The sequence below is a fragment of the Oreochromis aureus genome, linkage group 4 (assembly GCF_013358895.1).
Source record: "Oreochromis aureus strain Israel breed Guangdong linkage group 4, ZZ_aureus, whole genome shotgun sequence".
Classification (NCBI taxonomy): domain Eukaryota; kingdom Metazoa; phylum Chordata; class Actinopteri; order Cichliformes; family Cichlidae; genus Oreochromis; species Oreochromis aureus.
In genome coordinates, this window is record NC_052945.1 from 14,010,139 (window position 1) to 14,026,757 (window position 16,619).

The following is a 16,619-nucleotide window of genomic DNA, read 5'->3' on the forward strand; positions in this document are numbered from 1 at the left end:
TGGGGAAGCAGACAACTCCACAGGAGGGAGAGTCTTTTGTCTCTTCAAGGACTCTGGGAGGTAGAAAGGGGTGTAAACCTTAAGGTGTGAAACAGCTGTGTACTGCCTTTTGTTCCTGGAGAAGGTATTTAACTGAGAGCCACACTACTCTCAGTGAGACTCTGCTGACCTGCCCCGTGGTCATGCAGGCTCTCCACCAAGCTTGGTTTTCTGTTCTTTGTGTGTTTGGATTAAAGAATGTTGGCTATCGCTCACCGCTCATCTGCAGGCTTTATTTAAGTGGAAAAACTTCCACAACAGAATGGCGCTGCGAGCAGGGTGGTCCGTGTGGTCGCTGAACAACGCTTCCGTGGATGGGCTGATCACCCCAGAGGAAAAAGGTACCTTTGTCCTACCGGCTGTTGAAGCAAAGGAAATGGAGGAGTCACGGAGCCGCGCGTGTTTCAGTCACCACCGAGACCATCGATTTTGAGGGGACTCCTGCAGATGGGTGAGTGATAGCTAACTTGTAACAAGTCACGAGAGATTTGTGTCTGGCCGAGGAGGTGAGCGTGTTGCAGCCTTCGGGGAGCCCAGGAAGGTGTGTTACGACCTTCCAGGGCAAGAGCTCCGAGGGAGTCTTCGTGTAGAATCACGGAGAGTCTTCGTGTAGAATCACGGAGTGACATCTCTAGCGTCTTCTAAAAGATCCTAACTTCTTCAAAGGAGACTGGGGTGGCGGTGTTCGTTCCTTGGTCCGTAGAAGGCAAGGAACCTCACGGGGGACGCCTCGTGTAGTAATAGAGAATCTAGATTCCAGGGGCAGTCAGCGGAGCCGGATTAGTGGCTCGAGAGGCGACTGCGGCAGACGTTCCACCAGGCGGCCAGGGACAAAACTCAATGTTTGACTGTATGGTAAGAACAGAGTAAATGTGTGGTGTGTAAGATTGCAGAGAATGGTTGTGTGGGAAAAGTTGATGTGTGTGGAAAAAAAAAAAATCAACAACCAAAAAACAGTGAAAAATGGGGTTCAAAATGTTGAAAATAGGGAACAAAAACAAAAAAGAAAAAAAAAAAAGAGAGAGAGAGGTGTAGAAATGTGCGTAAAAGCTGTTTCCAACTAGCGCGAGACGGTGGTACTGCAGGCCACCAGCTCCCCTAGGGTGGACACACAAAATTAGCAGAATTGTTGATGAAAATAAGTAAAAAAAATAGGAAGAGGGTTTGGTGATTTTCAATGTAGAACAACTACAATCTCTCTGGGTTTTTAAGAAAGGGGACTTCAGAACCAGAGAGGGAGACGCGTTTTTTTAAGCAGTGATAAGAATGATCAAAATGTCTCAGTGTGTCACTTGCAGGTGAAGAGCAGACCCTGATCAATTTTTCACGTGCAGCAGTCGCAAGAAATTATAGGTTAACATCATTAGAAACACTCAAGCCAAGTTTTGGCTGAATTGTTTTACAGCTTAACTTCCATGTGTTTGTCACCCTGAGAACACAAGCTCCAAGAATCTCTCCCTGAAGACAAGAAATGCAGTTCCAGAACAACGAGATGGATCTCAAGAGCTCACAGCAGTGTCCTGAGCAGTGAAGAAAAGGTCCAGCAGCAGCAGCAGCTGTGCAAGACAGCGACAGCAAGGAGAAAAATGGCATCATCATGAATGGATGGATGTGCATTTCCAACGAGCTGCAACTTCACTGTGTATAAATGGACCTTTATAAAAGACTGCCTGAGTTGGACATTTGCCACATTTGGAGCAAAATGGCAAGATGAGACAGTGGAAAACACAGGGCAAAGCTGAAAGACAACTGACTCTCACTGGACTGCTGCAAGGGAGGGGAGATGAGATGAGACCACAGTGGAAGGAGCAGGGAGAACATGGCTGTTTTAGTGTGGGAACTGAAATTTGGGTTTAGGAAACTGGGAAGAAAACGACTGCCTTGCGTGGAGAATTGAAAAGTGTCTGGAGCATCGCAAAGAGGAGAGGTACACAAAATTACACAAACAGAAAAATGCATTAATCCTACTAACACAAACACACATGCAATGAAGCTCATGAAGATCAAACAGTATTTTAAGCATGCATTGCTGTTACCATCATCTTGTCCGGTTCACTTAGTGGGTTAAGAAGTGATACATAGACTAGTGAACTAGTATTATTTTGGGGAAGGATGATTGAATCATTGCAGGGGTGAACAGAATGATGCAGGGGGGTCAGATGAGTGGGGACTAATAGATTATTGAGTTTCTTGTTTCTGATGTGTGGGGGAGGTCTTATCATGACACACATCTGGTTACATGGGGGAAAACAAAACTCATTATCTAATAGAATATTGTTGTGTGAGGTGTGTGACTGGTGGATGAAAGTTTTGGGGATTATGCATTTTCTTTTGGTACCACTTTTAACCTACCAGTTAGTTGTGTTTTGATCTATCATTCTGAGAGAGCATGCTTAGACAACTTCTAAAAAGAGGACTTCATATTGTTTTGATTTTTAACAGTGCACTGAGATATTTTTTTTGTTTGGCAATTTCCTCTTTTTGAAGCAGGCCTGCAAGATCGGGATCGAAAGCGCTACACAACATGTTGAACAATCGCAAGTGAGTTTCTCCAAAAAATTAAAATGGGCTTGGGAGAAAGCCACTTATTTGGGACAATCAGAAAACAAGTCCCTGCCAAAAAGGATTCAGCGAGGTAATCCAGTCTAAATTATTTTTCTTTTTTGAAATGACGTCATTGCTGGCAGTAGAAACTTATTGCGTCACGAGGTTCTACTGTCAGCAAATAAAAAATGGGGACTGACGGGACTGACAAAAGCTTGACTGACTTGACACCAGTATGCAAGATTGCACCTCCACCTTGACCTGACAAAAGGGTGGATGTATGTATGTATGTTTCTTTTTACAGCAGCAGAAAGGTGACAGCAACAGGTTGCATGGGCATTGGGGCCGTGCAGACTTAACCTTTTAATCGCCACTTTCTGTGTCTTTGAATTTACCAGCGGTGTGTTATTCATGACCTTGTATTGTTTACAGTGCAGAGGTCACTGTGAGAAAGTGTGCATACAGATGCGCTGCGCTAACATCTATTTTTTCCACAAAAGAGGGTTAATCTTGGGATCTAATCACATGATTTACAGCAGGACACACCACTGGCTAATGTTTTCTCTTATGACAGGGCCTGGGTGAAACTACTCCAAGGGAGAATCCCTGTGAATTTTTAAGAGACAATGTACAACTTCATTGTGCATGTCTAATTGTGCTAAGCTGACATAGGGCAAAAGAGGGTTTTCCGGGGAAGCTTTCATTTTAAATTGCAGAGACCGTGACATGAGAGATATGGAAGAAGAGACTGAAGTGCAGATGCAGACCATGACTGGGAGAGAACACTTCAAGAGGACCAGTGAGAAGCAGGAACCATCTCCAGGACAACTGACAAACGACAGTGGGCTGCACCACTGGGCTTCCAAAGGATTGTCACGAGAAGATTTTGAACAGCAAAATCTTAAAAAATGAAAGAGTTTCGCCGTTGACGTTGAGGAAGACAACTAAGGTGTACGACGTGCTCTGCCTTAAATCTACAGCTGCGTTGGAACAGAGATCGAGGGATGAAGAGAGCGTGCCAAGCTCCAAAAGTAACAGCACAGAGGGAGATCAGCGTTGGAATTATGACTCTGTAAACGGCACAGACACCAGGAGCCATGACCGGGGACTGAGAATGACCATCTAATGCTGTTTCACTTTGCCATGCAAAGTACTTTGACACTCTGGAGAAGACCTTTCCTCTGTATCATTGTTGTTGCCATTTGCATGTGAGAGCTTAGATTGTGGGGAAGATTAAAGATGAACAAAGGGTGGTGAGAGAACAGTGAAGTGAGGATACACAGTGTGAAACTCCTTTAAGTGTAAAATAATGTTGATGTGATATACAGAATGTCAGGAAAGAAATTCTGGTATTAATGTGATTCTTGATTTAAGAATCAAAGGGTGGGATTGTAATGGAATTTCTTTCACTTATGTACTAATGACATTATTTTATTGTGTAATGCCTTGGTGCCACTGATTTTAACATGTCTGACACCCATACAGTAAGACAAATGGTGGGGGCCTATTTAGGAAGTTGGGGGAAGCAGACAACTCCACAGGAGGGAGAGTCTTTTGTCTCTTCAAGGACTCTGGGAGGTAGAAAGGGTGTAAACCTTAAGGTGTGAAACAGCTGTGTACTGCCTTTTGTTCCTGGAGAAGGTATTTAACTGAGAGCCACACTACTCTCAGTGAGACTCTGCTGACCTGCCCCGTGGTCATGCAGGCTCTCCACCAAGCTTGGTTTTCTGTTCTTTGTGTGTTTGGATTAAAGAATGTTGGCTATCGCTCACCGCTCATCTGCAGGCTTTATTTAAGTGGAAAAACTTCCACAACAGAACACAGGGCTTAAATACACAGGGAGTAATGAGGGGATCAGATACAAGAGGAGAGCAAGCTGGGAGCAATCACACAGGGACATGGAGGAATCATACTGGAAATATTAACAAAGGATCCAAGAATACCAAAGTAAAAGACACAGATTTGACACGGAAATCCAACTGACAGCGAAGACAGAGCGAACATGGGTCACAGAGACAAGGGTAACTAACACTCACAGGGAGACATGACTGACTGGGGAGACACAGGAGATGAACGAACACACAGACAAGGGTGACTCGACATGAAGCGGTGAACACAGGAACAGAACAGCACAGAGAAAACACAGCAGCAGAGATTAAACACACTAAGGGAGGGAGAACTAAGGTCACTGAAAACTTAAAAGGAAACCAAAATCATGAACAACAGTAATCAAAGGTTATAAATCCAAAACCTGAAAGACAAATGCTGAGTCGCAGACCCAGTACTGTGACATATACACTGATTAAATCATTTATATCATTTTTTGAAGACCAAATACAAAGGAGATTATATGAAATCATTGAGATTGAAACAATAATGCTTATAAAAAGTACACATCTTTCAGGATCAGTTTCACCACCTACTATCATCATGCTGGGGACCCTCTGTGCTCTCATCTCTACTCTAACGTGTAACATGTTCTTATTGATTTTAAAATTTGTATTTTGAGGTAAATCTTTCACTCATCTTTTTCTTGGCAGATGTTGATGCAGTGATTGTGGTGACCCAAATACCTGCTGTCCACACAGTTTCTTCAGGTCAACAAACTGTTCTCAAATGCAACATAGAGAGATATGATGGGAATTATGTTAACTGGCATAAACAAGTTCCTGGAGGGGTTCCTCAGAAAGTTTTCACTATTCTGGCAGCTCACTTGAATTTGGAACAGGATTCTACTCTGACAGATTTAATTCTAAATCCTCATCAAATAATGATTCCTAGTTCATAATTAAATGGACAGAGACAGGAGACTCTGCAGTGTATTACTGTCAGACATGGGACAGCTCTGCTAGCAGTGGGGTATCACAGGATTCACACTGTGACAAAAACCTCCACACGGATACTTCTGCTTTTTAAGACTCTTTCACAACCTGATAAAAGACACCTCTAACAAACACACCTTCAAATAATGTGTTATTTGTTTGTTCATTTTTCTTTTAATATTTATCATTGAAATCATGAACAAAGCAAACAGGGAAAATCCACATTATTCAGCCACAACTACTCATATGCAAAATCATATACAAAAAAAACAGACCTACATTGTGTGTGATGTGTGACGATAAGGACATTTGCATTTAAACTAAAACTGTTCAAGGAACTGCCTGTAATGATTCAAGTCTCTGATGGAGCTCCTCAGCATGTAGAGTTTTTCAATGAGGACAATTCACTTGACTTTGTAACAGGATCCTCCTCAAACCGACTAAATTCTACATCATCATTAGACATTGATTAAGAGTTAAAAGGAGGAGGGTAAGCATTGTAGAGTCTATTGAGTAGAACATAACACAATCATAGTCAAAGGAGCTTGCAAAGAAAAGCGTCTGGACTTCTTTAAGTTGCTTGAAGACGTTTCACCTCTCATCCGAGAAGCTTCTTCAGTTCAAAGGTCAAATGGTGGAGAGTCCCAGATTTAAACCTAGTGGGAGTATCCCCAAAGAGGGACAAAAGGACCCCTGATGATCCTCTAATCGCCTAAGCCAAGGTGTGAAAATGGGTGTGGGTTCCAATCAGCCAGGGTTTCGGGTGAGCTCATTGTGAAACCTGGCCCCACCTTATCATGCGAATTCCTGAGGTCAGATGGCCCAGGATGTGAGTGGGCGTTAAGGCGTCTGGGGATGGCAGACAGTTGGTGTCGTAAACCACCGCCTCTGTTCAAAGATGGTCGCTCACAGTGGACATAGATGGCTTCTTTCACTCCTCTTTCAAACCATCTGTCCTCTCTGTCCAAAATGTGAACATTGGCATCCTCGAAAGAGTGACCTTTATCCTTAAGATGCAGATGGACTGCTGAGTCTTGTCCTGTGGAGGTGGCTCTTCTATGTTGTGCCATACACTTGTGAAGTGGCTGTTGGTCTCTCCAATGTAGAGGTCTGGGTATTCCTCGCTACACACTGTACAGCATACACCACACTGTTAAGTTTGTGTTTTGGAGTTTTGTCTTTTGGGTGAACCAGTTTTTGTCTGAGTGTGTTGCTGGGTCTGAAGTACACTGGGATGTCATGCTTGGAGAAAACTCTCCTGAGTTTTTCTGATACACCGCTACATAGGGGATGACAGTTTTGTTGCGTCTGTCTTTCTTATCCTCCCTCGCTGGTGTCTGATCTTCTTTTCTGTGCCTCTTTGCTGACTTTATGAACGCCCAATTAGGATAACCGCATGTTTTGAGTGCTTCCTTTACATGTGTGTGTTCATTCTTTTTTTCTTCGGGCTTAGAGGGAACATGTTCTGCCCGGTTCCCTAAACACTCCGGTCTCATGTGACTTTACAGAGAAGATTTCTGGATTGTTGATTATGTAATTATAACAGTTACCTGTAAGGGTTAGCAGGATTCTGCTCTCTTTTTTTGTCCAAACATAAAAAAATGATCATTGTAAAAGCATCAGTAAAAACCTGAGGGACATAGCACCCATCCATACATACATACATCTTCTTCCACTTATCCGGGGCTGGGTCACGGGGGCAAGCAGAGGACCCCAGACCTCCCTCTCCCCAGCCACCTCCTCCAGCTTCTCTGGGGGAACACCAAGGTGTTCTGAGGCCAGCCGAGAGATACACATGTCCCCGGTCTGCCTCGGGGAATCCTCCCGGTGAGACAAGAAGGAACACCTCCCCAGGAGACATAGCTAACAATTTATCATAATAAAATGCAGCAGCACATTTTTAAGGGAGAGGAGTGAGACATCACAATTACCAATAATTATTAATACAAAAACAAAATTACCCTGCGCTGAACATAAATTACCCAAAACACCACAAACTACTCAGATTTAGCTGCTCATCCTGTCAGTCTCTCTGACTTTCTGTCACATATTTAATGGTTCACACCTCCTCTCCTCCTACAGAAGCAGTGCAATCTCTTTCAAAGTTACAGGTCTCAACACACGGTGACAACATGCTGGTGACTCTCTGTGCTCTCATCACTGTTCTAACATGTATGGAACCTCATTTATACTTCAGATTAGTAGTTATTTGTTGGATTCATATGTGCTTGTGTTTCTCTTGACTCCATGTCTTCTTGTTGTTTGCAGGTGTGAGTGGTGTGACGGTGCTGACACAGAAACCTCCTGCTTTATCAGTGAGGAAAGGACAGACAGCCACCATGGACTGTAACCTGGGGACTGTTGATAACACTGTCTATTGGTATAAACAGATTCCAGGAGTTCCTCAGTTTGTGCTGTATTTTTATCATAGCTCTAGTTCTCCAAGCTATGGGTCTGGGTTCTCTGCTCTCTCATCACTTCTCTAAAGTGTAAGACGTTCTTCTCATCTGTTTCATAGCCCATCTTTTTGGGGAAAGACATTTCACTCATGTTCTTTCTGTGTTTGTTGGCACATGTTAATGCAGCGGAAGTGTTTATCCAGATACCTGCTGTCCACAAGGTTTCTCCAGGTCAAGAAGTTGTTCGCAGCTGCAACATGGTTCAATTATGTTAGATGGTCTAAACAAGTTCCTGGAGGGTTTCCTCAGTTTGTCATTCTGGCAGCTCACTTGGCTTTGGAACAGGTTTTCTGTCCCCAGAGGTGGGAAGTAACCAAGTACAAATACTTACTTACTGTACTTAAGTACAAAGTTTTCAACAAGCTGATCTCAACTGCAACATTGAGAGACATGATAGGAATTCTATTAGCTGTATTAACAAGTTTCTGAAGAAGATCATCTGTATGTTCCAAGATTTTTCCATTATGACAGCTCACCCAGCTTTGAAACAAGATTCTCCTCAGAAAGTTTCAACTATACGTCCTCATCATCTTATTAAACATTGGATTGCTCATCCCATCCATCCATCCATTCGCTTCCACTTATCCTTTTCAGGGTCGTGGGGCGCTGGAGCCTATCCCAGCTGTCATAGGGGCGAGAGCCGGTACACACCCGGACAGGTCGCCAGTCTGTCACAGGGCCAACACACAGGGACAGACAACCATTCGCACTCACATTCACTCGCACATTCAAACCTAGTGGCAATTTGGATTATCCAATTAACCTATCCCCACAAGCAACATGTCTTTGGATGGTGGGAGGAAGCCGGAGAACCCGGAGGGAACCCACGCAAACACGGGGAGAACATGCAAACTCCACACAGAAAGACCCCGGCCTGATGTTTGAATTGAACTCAGGACCTTCTTGCTGTGCGGCAAGAGTGCTAACCACCGTGCCACCGTGCTGCATTGGATTGCTCATTTTTTCTATTTCTTTTTTTTTTTTTTTACCTTTAACCTGCTCAAATACAACATTAAAAAAGCTGAAAGCTTTTATGTCAGCTGGTACAAACAGGTTCCTGGTTTTTCTCCTCAGTTCTGAGATTTCATCATTCTCACAGCTCACCTGCCTTTTCAGCAGGATTCTCCTCAGACAGATTAATATCTAAATCCTGACCAAACACTGATTTCAAGTCTATTATCAATCATGCAGAGACAGGAGACTCTGCAGTGAGTTCCTGTTAGACATTGGAAGACTCTTCCAATAAAGCTGCATCATAGTGAAGCAGACTGTGGCCAAAATCTTATTGAGAGACATTACAGCTCTGATTAATACTGGCCAATAATGAGGACTTTATTAAATCTTACACAAAGCAAGTGACATAAAGGAGCAAACATGACTACAGAGAGAGACACAGTTATAAAATACAAACATTGATGAAGTGAATGAGATGTTGACAGTGAAAGTTGGTCTCTACAGGATGTTTCAGTTCCTCTCCCTCATCAGTGACAGTCAGGAGGTTTTTGTACAGCCATGTATACAAACTGAATCACTGTGGTATTCGGACAAGGCACCAAGCTGACTGTGACAAGTAAGTACTTTTTAACTGATCATAAAACAAGAGAGATTTTGCAAAAACCTGCTGATGACTACTTAATTCAAAAATGTTTCTTGTTCAGCAACATTTTTATGATTTTGTACAATCTGAAATAGTTTCAGGTTGTCTCATATACAGGAGACATGAATTACTTATGTTTAAAAAATGTGAAATGGTGTCAAACTACTTCTCTGAAAATGGTGTGAAATATGTCGTTTTTCCGTTCTTATTGCTTTTAATTTATGTTTAATTTCACCATACATAGGCCCGTTTTCTCTTTCTTCAATAGTAGTTAACAGTGTTACTAAAGTTCAAAATTACTTTGAAGTGATTAGAACCTGGCTGTACACTTTTCCTTGACGTGAAAGAAAATTACTCACATTAGCTGACATGTAGAATTAAATCAAAGACATTTACATGGAAAGTTAAACAGTAACTAATCATATTTTATTTGGTAAAAATATAAAAAGAAATTCAAACAATGTGCTGGATCTATATATTTTAGCATTGTACATTAGTTTTGTTTTCTTCTAACTTCATAACAAATGTTATGTTTATTTCATATTGACTCTTCTTGATTTCTTCTGGTTTTATGACTTAATTTCCAATTTCCTTCTTTCCTTTCATTGATCTTTTTTTTGTTTTCTGAACATCCTTTTCTTCTTTTCTTTTTTTTAAAAATGTCCTTCATGTATTTTCAGCCTCCAGCCTCTCTCCTCCTGTCCTGACAGTCTTCCCTCCGTCCAGTGCTGAGCTCCAGTCCAACACAGCTTCTCTGGTCTGTCTGTCCAGTCAGTCTGTGCCTTTTGTAGATGTGAGCTGGTTGGCTGCTGGGAGTCCAGTGAGCAGTGGGATCTCTACCAGCACTGCTGTTCAGAGACCAGACCAGACTTACCAAATCAGCAGCTTTCTGACCATCCAGACATCAGACTGGAACATGGATAAGGTTTATACATGTAAAGTGTCTTTGGGCTCGCAGACTTCAGAGAAAACCATCAAGATGTCAGAATGTTCCACTGAATAGTCGAGGACCAGAATGTGCATTTAAAGTCTGCTTCTTTACTGCTTGTGCTGTTTGCTCATTACAGTCTTTACATGTTAGAAATCAGAATAAAGCAAAAGGTTTAAGTCATGTATTCATGTGCTGGTTTTTAACAAGTACCTTCAGGAATTCATGTTTTGCATTAAATTAATAAAAGCATTGATTTAAAAAATGTGTTTTCTTGTCAGTAAATAAGAAACTGTCACTGTTTTGTTAGTAACATAAATTTAAGATGATTAAAATGAACTCTTAAATTTTAGAGAGGGGCACATAGATGGAAAAACACTCATAAGAACACCATTTTTAAATGTGTTGTTCCCATAGTTAAAACACAAGTATATTCTGAAAGACACGCTGTGTATCTTTTGCACGCTAGAGAGCATCATTCAATAATTCTTCATGAGTAAGAGAGAGGGCAAGTGTCACTGGTTTAAAATGTTGGTTGTAGATTTGAACTAAAATCTTCACACTCAGTGAAGCATCACCTCTCAAAACCTCCCTCTCTTTTTGCACAGGATGCACCTGCAGGTCTTAGTATCTCATTTATAACTAAATGTAAATGAAGAAGTATCAACTCTGTGTAAAATAAAATGGAACTGCTGCTTACTAGAAATGTTTCAGTTACTATCATTTGATTATTCACAGACAGCTGAAACCTGCTTCATTTTTGTCCAAACATAACTTTCTTTACTGTTAAGGAACACTAGAGGGAGTGCAGTCATACAACTAAACTAAACCTTTGCTGTCATATGCGCGTTTGCTTTGAACATTTAAATCATTAAATACAACTAGTAGGTAAGTCTGTCTCATTCAGGATGTGGAGAGATGGACCAGCCCATAAAGGAATAAACAAAGAAGAAAACAAAACAGTGATGATGATGATGATGTAACAGAATGAAAAGCAGAAGACATCATGAAAAGCTTATATACACAATGGACAGGGGGGAAAGGCTTCATTCAAAGCTCCTCTTCCTTGTTAGATGTGTTAAATAGCTTCTCCAGCAGCTTCTCTCCAGTCAGTTCTTAGCCCACACCAACATCATGCTGGTGACTCTCTGTGCTCTCATCACTGCTCTAACATGTAAACACTCTGATTTATATTGCACACATATATAAAGATATCTGTGTGTTTTTCTTGACTCCGTGTCCTCTTGTTCGCAGGTGTGAGTGGTGTGACGGTGCTGACACAGAAACCTGTTCTATCAGTGAGGAAAGGACAGACAGCCACCATGGACTGTAACCTGGGGACTGTTACAGATGCTGCTCGTTGGTATAAACAGATTCCAGGAGGAGTTCCTCAGTATGTGCTGAATATGTATCATAGCTGGGGTTCTCCAAACTATGGCTCTGGGTTCTCCTCTCCAAAATTCATGTCCACTCATCAGTCAACATCAGATTATCGTTTGATCATCAAAAATGTGGAGGAGGCAGACTCTGCAGTCTATTACTATCATTGTACTACTGTACTATGTATGACTGTGCAATGACAATAAAGAATTATCTTATCTTATCTTATAAAGACCTGAGATGGGGAACACGGAACATGAAGACAAGCAACAAGGAACATGGACACCCTTAATTTTTTTTAAAGTGGAGAGCCCCCACCTATAGATTGTTTTTTTCAATTCATTTAAAAAATTCATTAATAAAACAAAACAAAACAAAAAAGCAAGGTCCCAGAATATGCAATTCTTATTCAGCCAATAGACTTCAAGTTATCATACACACCAAGCTATCTAACATACAACATATAATGTTATATTTTAAAGGTTGATAGACACTACATTAATACTACTATTCTCCAGCAGCAGTAAATGTGACCATAATGATATTAAACAACTCTTGTTCAGTGTTTCATTATAAAGTTGTTAGTTACCCATATGAAGCTGAAACAACTAAAAGTTTGGATGAATAAATGAGGATAAGGACTTATTTTGGGGGGAAAATTTATAATTGAATAATTAATTGGGAAACAGCTCTTATTTGGTGTATGAATGAAAGCCTGTGTCTTGTCTCCTCTTAATGAGCTTTAGTCTATCCAGTGTCTTTGTATAGTCTTGTAACCTTCCTCTTTTTATTAGTATTTTGAAACATGTAAGATATTCTCATCCCTTCAGTAATCCATATATTTGGATATCACACTGATTATTTAGAAGTCACAACAAACACAAACTGATTTATCAAATATGATGCAGGGCGGAGAGGACTCCCCCATTTAGATAGAGGGGACAGAGGTGGAGAGAGTCAGATGGTTCAGGTTCTATCACGGGCCAGAAGGCTAGTATGAGGTATTGAACCCAGAAGCCAGGGGTGAAGCCGAAGGTCCTCCAACGTTGTGCGCTTCTCCGGGACTTTAGTTAAGCATGCGTTCAAGAGGGTCTTCACACACCCCCGTTCTCTACTAGCCATCGGGGCGGGGGGCTGGGAGGAGGTGTTGGCTGTCCGATTGGCCTCCCTGCTGCTGCGGAGCCTGGGGCGGTCTGCTTGCCTGCACCCCGGGGGAAAGGGTCACATCTCTTGGGTCTGGGTGCCGTTTCCCCCTCTGGGGGCGAGGGTACCTGGACCCGGGGCATAGAGTATGTTTGGGGAGTATGATTGTGTGTACATGTCTATGTATGTCTGTCCCTACGTTGGGTGAGTGCTGAGTGTTTGTATATGTGTGCATGAGGGTGGGAAAGCATGTTTATGTCTGTGTGTGCCTGTTTGTCTGTGTCTATATGTCAGGTCGGGTCTTAGACTCCACCTCCCTGGGTACTCCCAGGCCCTCCAAGTGTGGAGGCCTATCTCCCCTCACCACACTCCCTGTTGGTAACTGATGCCCTCAGGGGTTGGTGCATTGGTGGTTCTTGGTGTCCGGGGCTGGGCGCTCAGGTATGCACCAGCTCACTCCCGGTGGCTACTTGGCGGGGCCTGGTGCCTGTCGCTCGGTCAGGCCTCAAAGGGGGCCCTCGGGCCTCCGGCCTCGGGGCCTGCAACTCGGTTCACTCTGGCACAGCTGGCTGCCGGCAGAGCCGGCGGGCACGCCAGTGCAGCCCCCTCTGGCTTCTGCTCCGTGGCTACTGGGTGACCCCCTCGTCTGGGGATCTCCTCAGCCCTTCCCAGGAGGGTGGCATGGATGCCCCTCCGGTGGTACTCCTTGGGCTCTCGCACTCTGGGGCCTCTGGATGTCTGGAGCCTGGATCTCCTCCATGCCTGCTTCATGCCCTGGGGGACAGGGCTATGGGCCTCCACACCCTCTAGCAGACCGTTACATGGGGAAACCTTTTGTATACAAGCGCGTTGATCCACACAGGTGTGCACACGGGTGTTTACTGTTCGTAGACATAAACTACACCTTTCTTATCTGCTACTTCAAAGCACATTGTGCGCTGTCTGTCCTGCGTGCTGCACAACAACTTTCAATATTTAGTATTTACTGCTGTTCACACTTAGCTAGATTAACGTGATGGTGTTGTGTTTAGTATGTTGCTTTGTTTTTTTTTGTTTTTTGCTTGTCTTGTCTTCTTCTTTTCTCTCAACAGGTGATCCAGGAGATTTTTTTTTTCTCTTTGTCTTTGTAAGTGCCCTTTCTCACTGTCCCTTTTCCCTTCTGTTTTTCTTTTCCTTCCTCTCTTTTTTTTCTCCCTTTCCTATCCCCCAGTCATGTCTGTCCCATCTGTAACAACTGAAAATAAAATAAATAATAACAACAAAGTTTGATCAAATGGACCAATACGGCAATGCCATGATGATCCATTTGGCAAAATAAATCCATTTGGTATCCTTGTTGGTCTTCAGACAACAATTCTGATGGCTAAAGAACCAAATGGGACAGACAAAAAAAAAAAAAAAAGCATGCGTTCAAGAAATTCCGGCAGTCTGGACAGAAAGAAAAGAGAAAAAACATGAAGAGGATAGTTTCAGTGATCCAAGGCATCGGTGAATCATGAAGTGTAAAGTTTTCTTACCTGTGGAGAGATGCTTTTTGATTTTTTTTTTTTTTTTTTCTTTTTGATTTTCAGTTCCTTTCTGAGGAACTTCATTGTATTAAAGTCCCGTGCATGAAGCGTCTGGACTTGTAGTAATTGCGCCTGTACCACTCGGGAGGGGTGTGAACAGCTGTACCTAATAAGCAGACATGATTCCAACTTCTTCTAAAGCAAAAGACACAAATTGTTATGTCTGTGAAGAGCAGGAGCAGAATATGTTACCATAGAAGACGGTTGTATTTTTTAACTACGATCGCTCCTTAACAAAACAGCTCAGTCCAAAGTCGATGGTGCGAACAAGAGGCACATCTCAGCTTGTCTCAATCAGAATGTTCTCGCCCTTGATGTCTCGGTGAAAGATGTGTTTGTCCTCAAGCTACTTTGCAGCATCAACTGCAAACTCCATTTGTGGTTTTGTCCTGGTCCACGTTCCTTTTCTTTTTCTTAGGTGGCTCTTTGCTGTCTCCCGCGGCCTTCCTTTCGCCATTTCTCGTGCACACCTTTATGTTTTTACTGCAGCCCTCTGAAATGTTCAAGCTGCAGTCTGCAGATGTAGAAAACACCAAGAGCACATCAGCTTAATAGATGATAGAGACAAATATGTCCCAAACACTAATATCTGAAAGCTAGCAACCATCTGGACACTTAATCTAGCGCTCACTCAGTTAATTAGCTTACCTTTATCAGTGTCCAAGGAGGAAGACGCTGGCTCCTTGTCACTGCTCATATGGTGAAGAAGTTTAGAGCTCTTTCCTTGCTTGCTTGTGTCCTGTCCATCTTGCTGGGCTTTACGCTTCACACCTTTGACCACATGTGCATCTGGGCTGGTGGAAGTACCAGCCTGCTCAGCGACCCTCCTCCTTTTTATTGGGGTCTTGTATTCAGGACTGGCCTTTCTATTAGCCATCCTGCTCTTACAATCTATAAACGACAACAACACAGTGGTGAAAAAGAGTGCTCAACATCAGGACTGGAAGCATTTTGATAGCAAAGACTTTTAAATTGCAATTGGTGAAATTATGACAAGTTTGATCTTGGGATAAAAAACAGACCATCCACTGGACCACATCTGGGACACCCTTTCGGGTGAGATCAGTCAAGGGGCTGGTCAGGTCTGCAAACCCGGGCACGAACTGGCGACAGTACCCAGCCAGCCCCAGGAACCACCTGACCTCCTTTTTCGTCTTGGGATGTGGCAGGATGCAATGACTGCCACCTTCTCCGCCTGTGGACGCACCTGCCTGCCTCCCAAGTCGTACCCCAAATACTGTACCTCCCTCCGTCCAGCTGTACACTTCTTCGGGTTACCCTGTGCCGCACCTGCCTCAGCGACTAAAGGACCACGGCCACCCACTGCACATGCTCCACCCAGGTGTCACTGTGCATGATCACATCATCCAGGTAGTTAGCAGTGTGAGGACGCAGCACCTCGTGCATGAGGTGATCTGTTGGCTGTTTGACAACTACTCTTCCTTTTGATATGAAAGGAAGGTTGGAGATTGGCCTATAATTATCTAAGACCGCTTGGTCTTGAGATGGCTTTTTAAGCAAAGGTTTAACTACTGCCGACTTGAAGGGCTGTGGTACATAGGTGATTATTAGATTGATCATATTTAAGATTGACACATTAATTAATGGCAGGACTTCTTTAAGCAGTTTTGTAGGAATGGGGCCTAAAAGTCACATTGATGGTTTGGAGGAAGTAATTACTGAAGTTAATGCAGAAAAGTCCATAGGAGAAAAATACTCTAAATGAATATCAATGGTACTGAAAGTAGCTGTAGATAATGTTACATGTGTGAGATGATTATGAGTATTTTTTCTCTAATGATAAAAATTTTATTTGTGAAGAAGTTCATGAAGTCATTACTAGTTAGTGTTAAAGGGATTGTTGGCTCAACGGTGCTCTGACTTTTTGTCAGCCTGGCTACAGCGCTGAAGAGAAACCTGGGGTTGTTCTTATTTTCTTCAATCAGTGACGAATAGTAAGATGTTCTGGCTTTATGGAGGGCTTTCTTATAAAGCAGCAAACTATTTCTCCAGGCTAAATGATGATCTTCTAAATTTGTGACACGCCATTTCCTCTCCAGTTTACGAGTTATCTGCTTTAGGCTACATGTTTAAGAATTATACCATGTTAATGTATCTGGTTTTGCTTCCCTTGTCTCG

The 16,619-nt window shown here is 42.8% G+C and overlaps 1 protein-coding gene across 2 annotated transcripts in view; it reads left to right on the plus strand.

The window, feature by feature from the left end:
- LOC120439988 (immunoglobulin lambda-1 light chain-like) overlaps positions 1-16,619 on the plus strand; it is a 34,525-nt gene that overhangs the window by 1,153 nt on the left and 16,753 nt on the right. The window contains exons 3-4 of one of the 2 annotated variants that reach the window (XM_039611545.1): positions 9,403-9,434; positions 10,142-10,654. The exons of the other annotated variant lie outside the window; for it this stretch is intronic. Coding sequence (XP_039467479.1) covers positions 9,403-9,434; positions 10,142-10,464 — 355 coding nt within the window. The 3' untranslated portion in view covers positions 10,465-10,654. Of the gene's footprint in view, positions 1-9,402; positions 9,435-10,141; positions 10,655-16,619 lie in introns of those variants that run through there. 2 annotated transcript variants of the gene reach the window in all.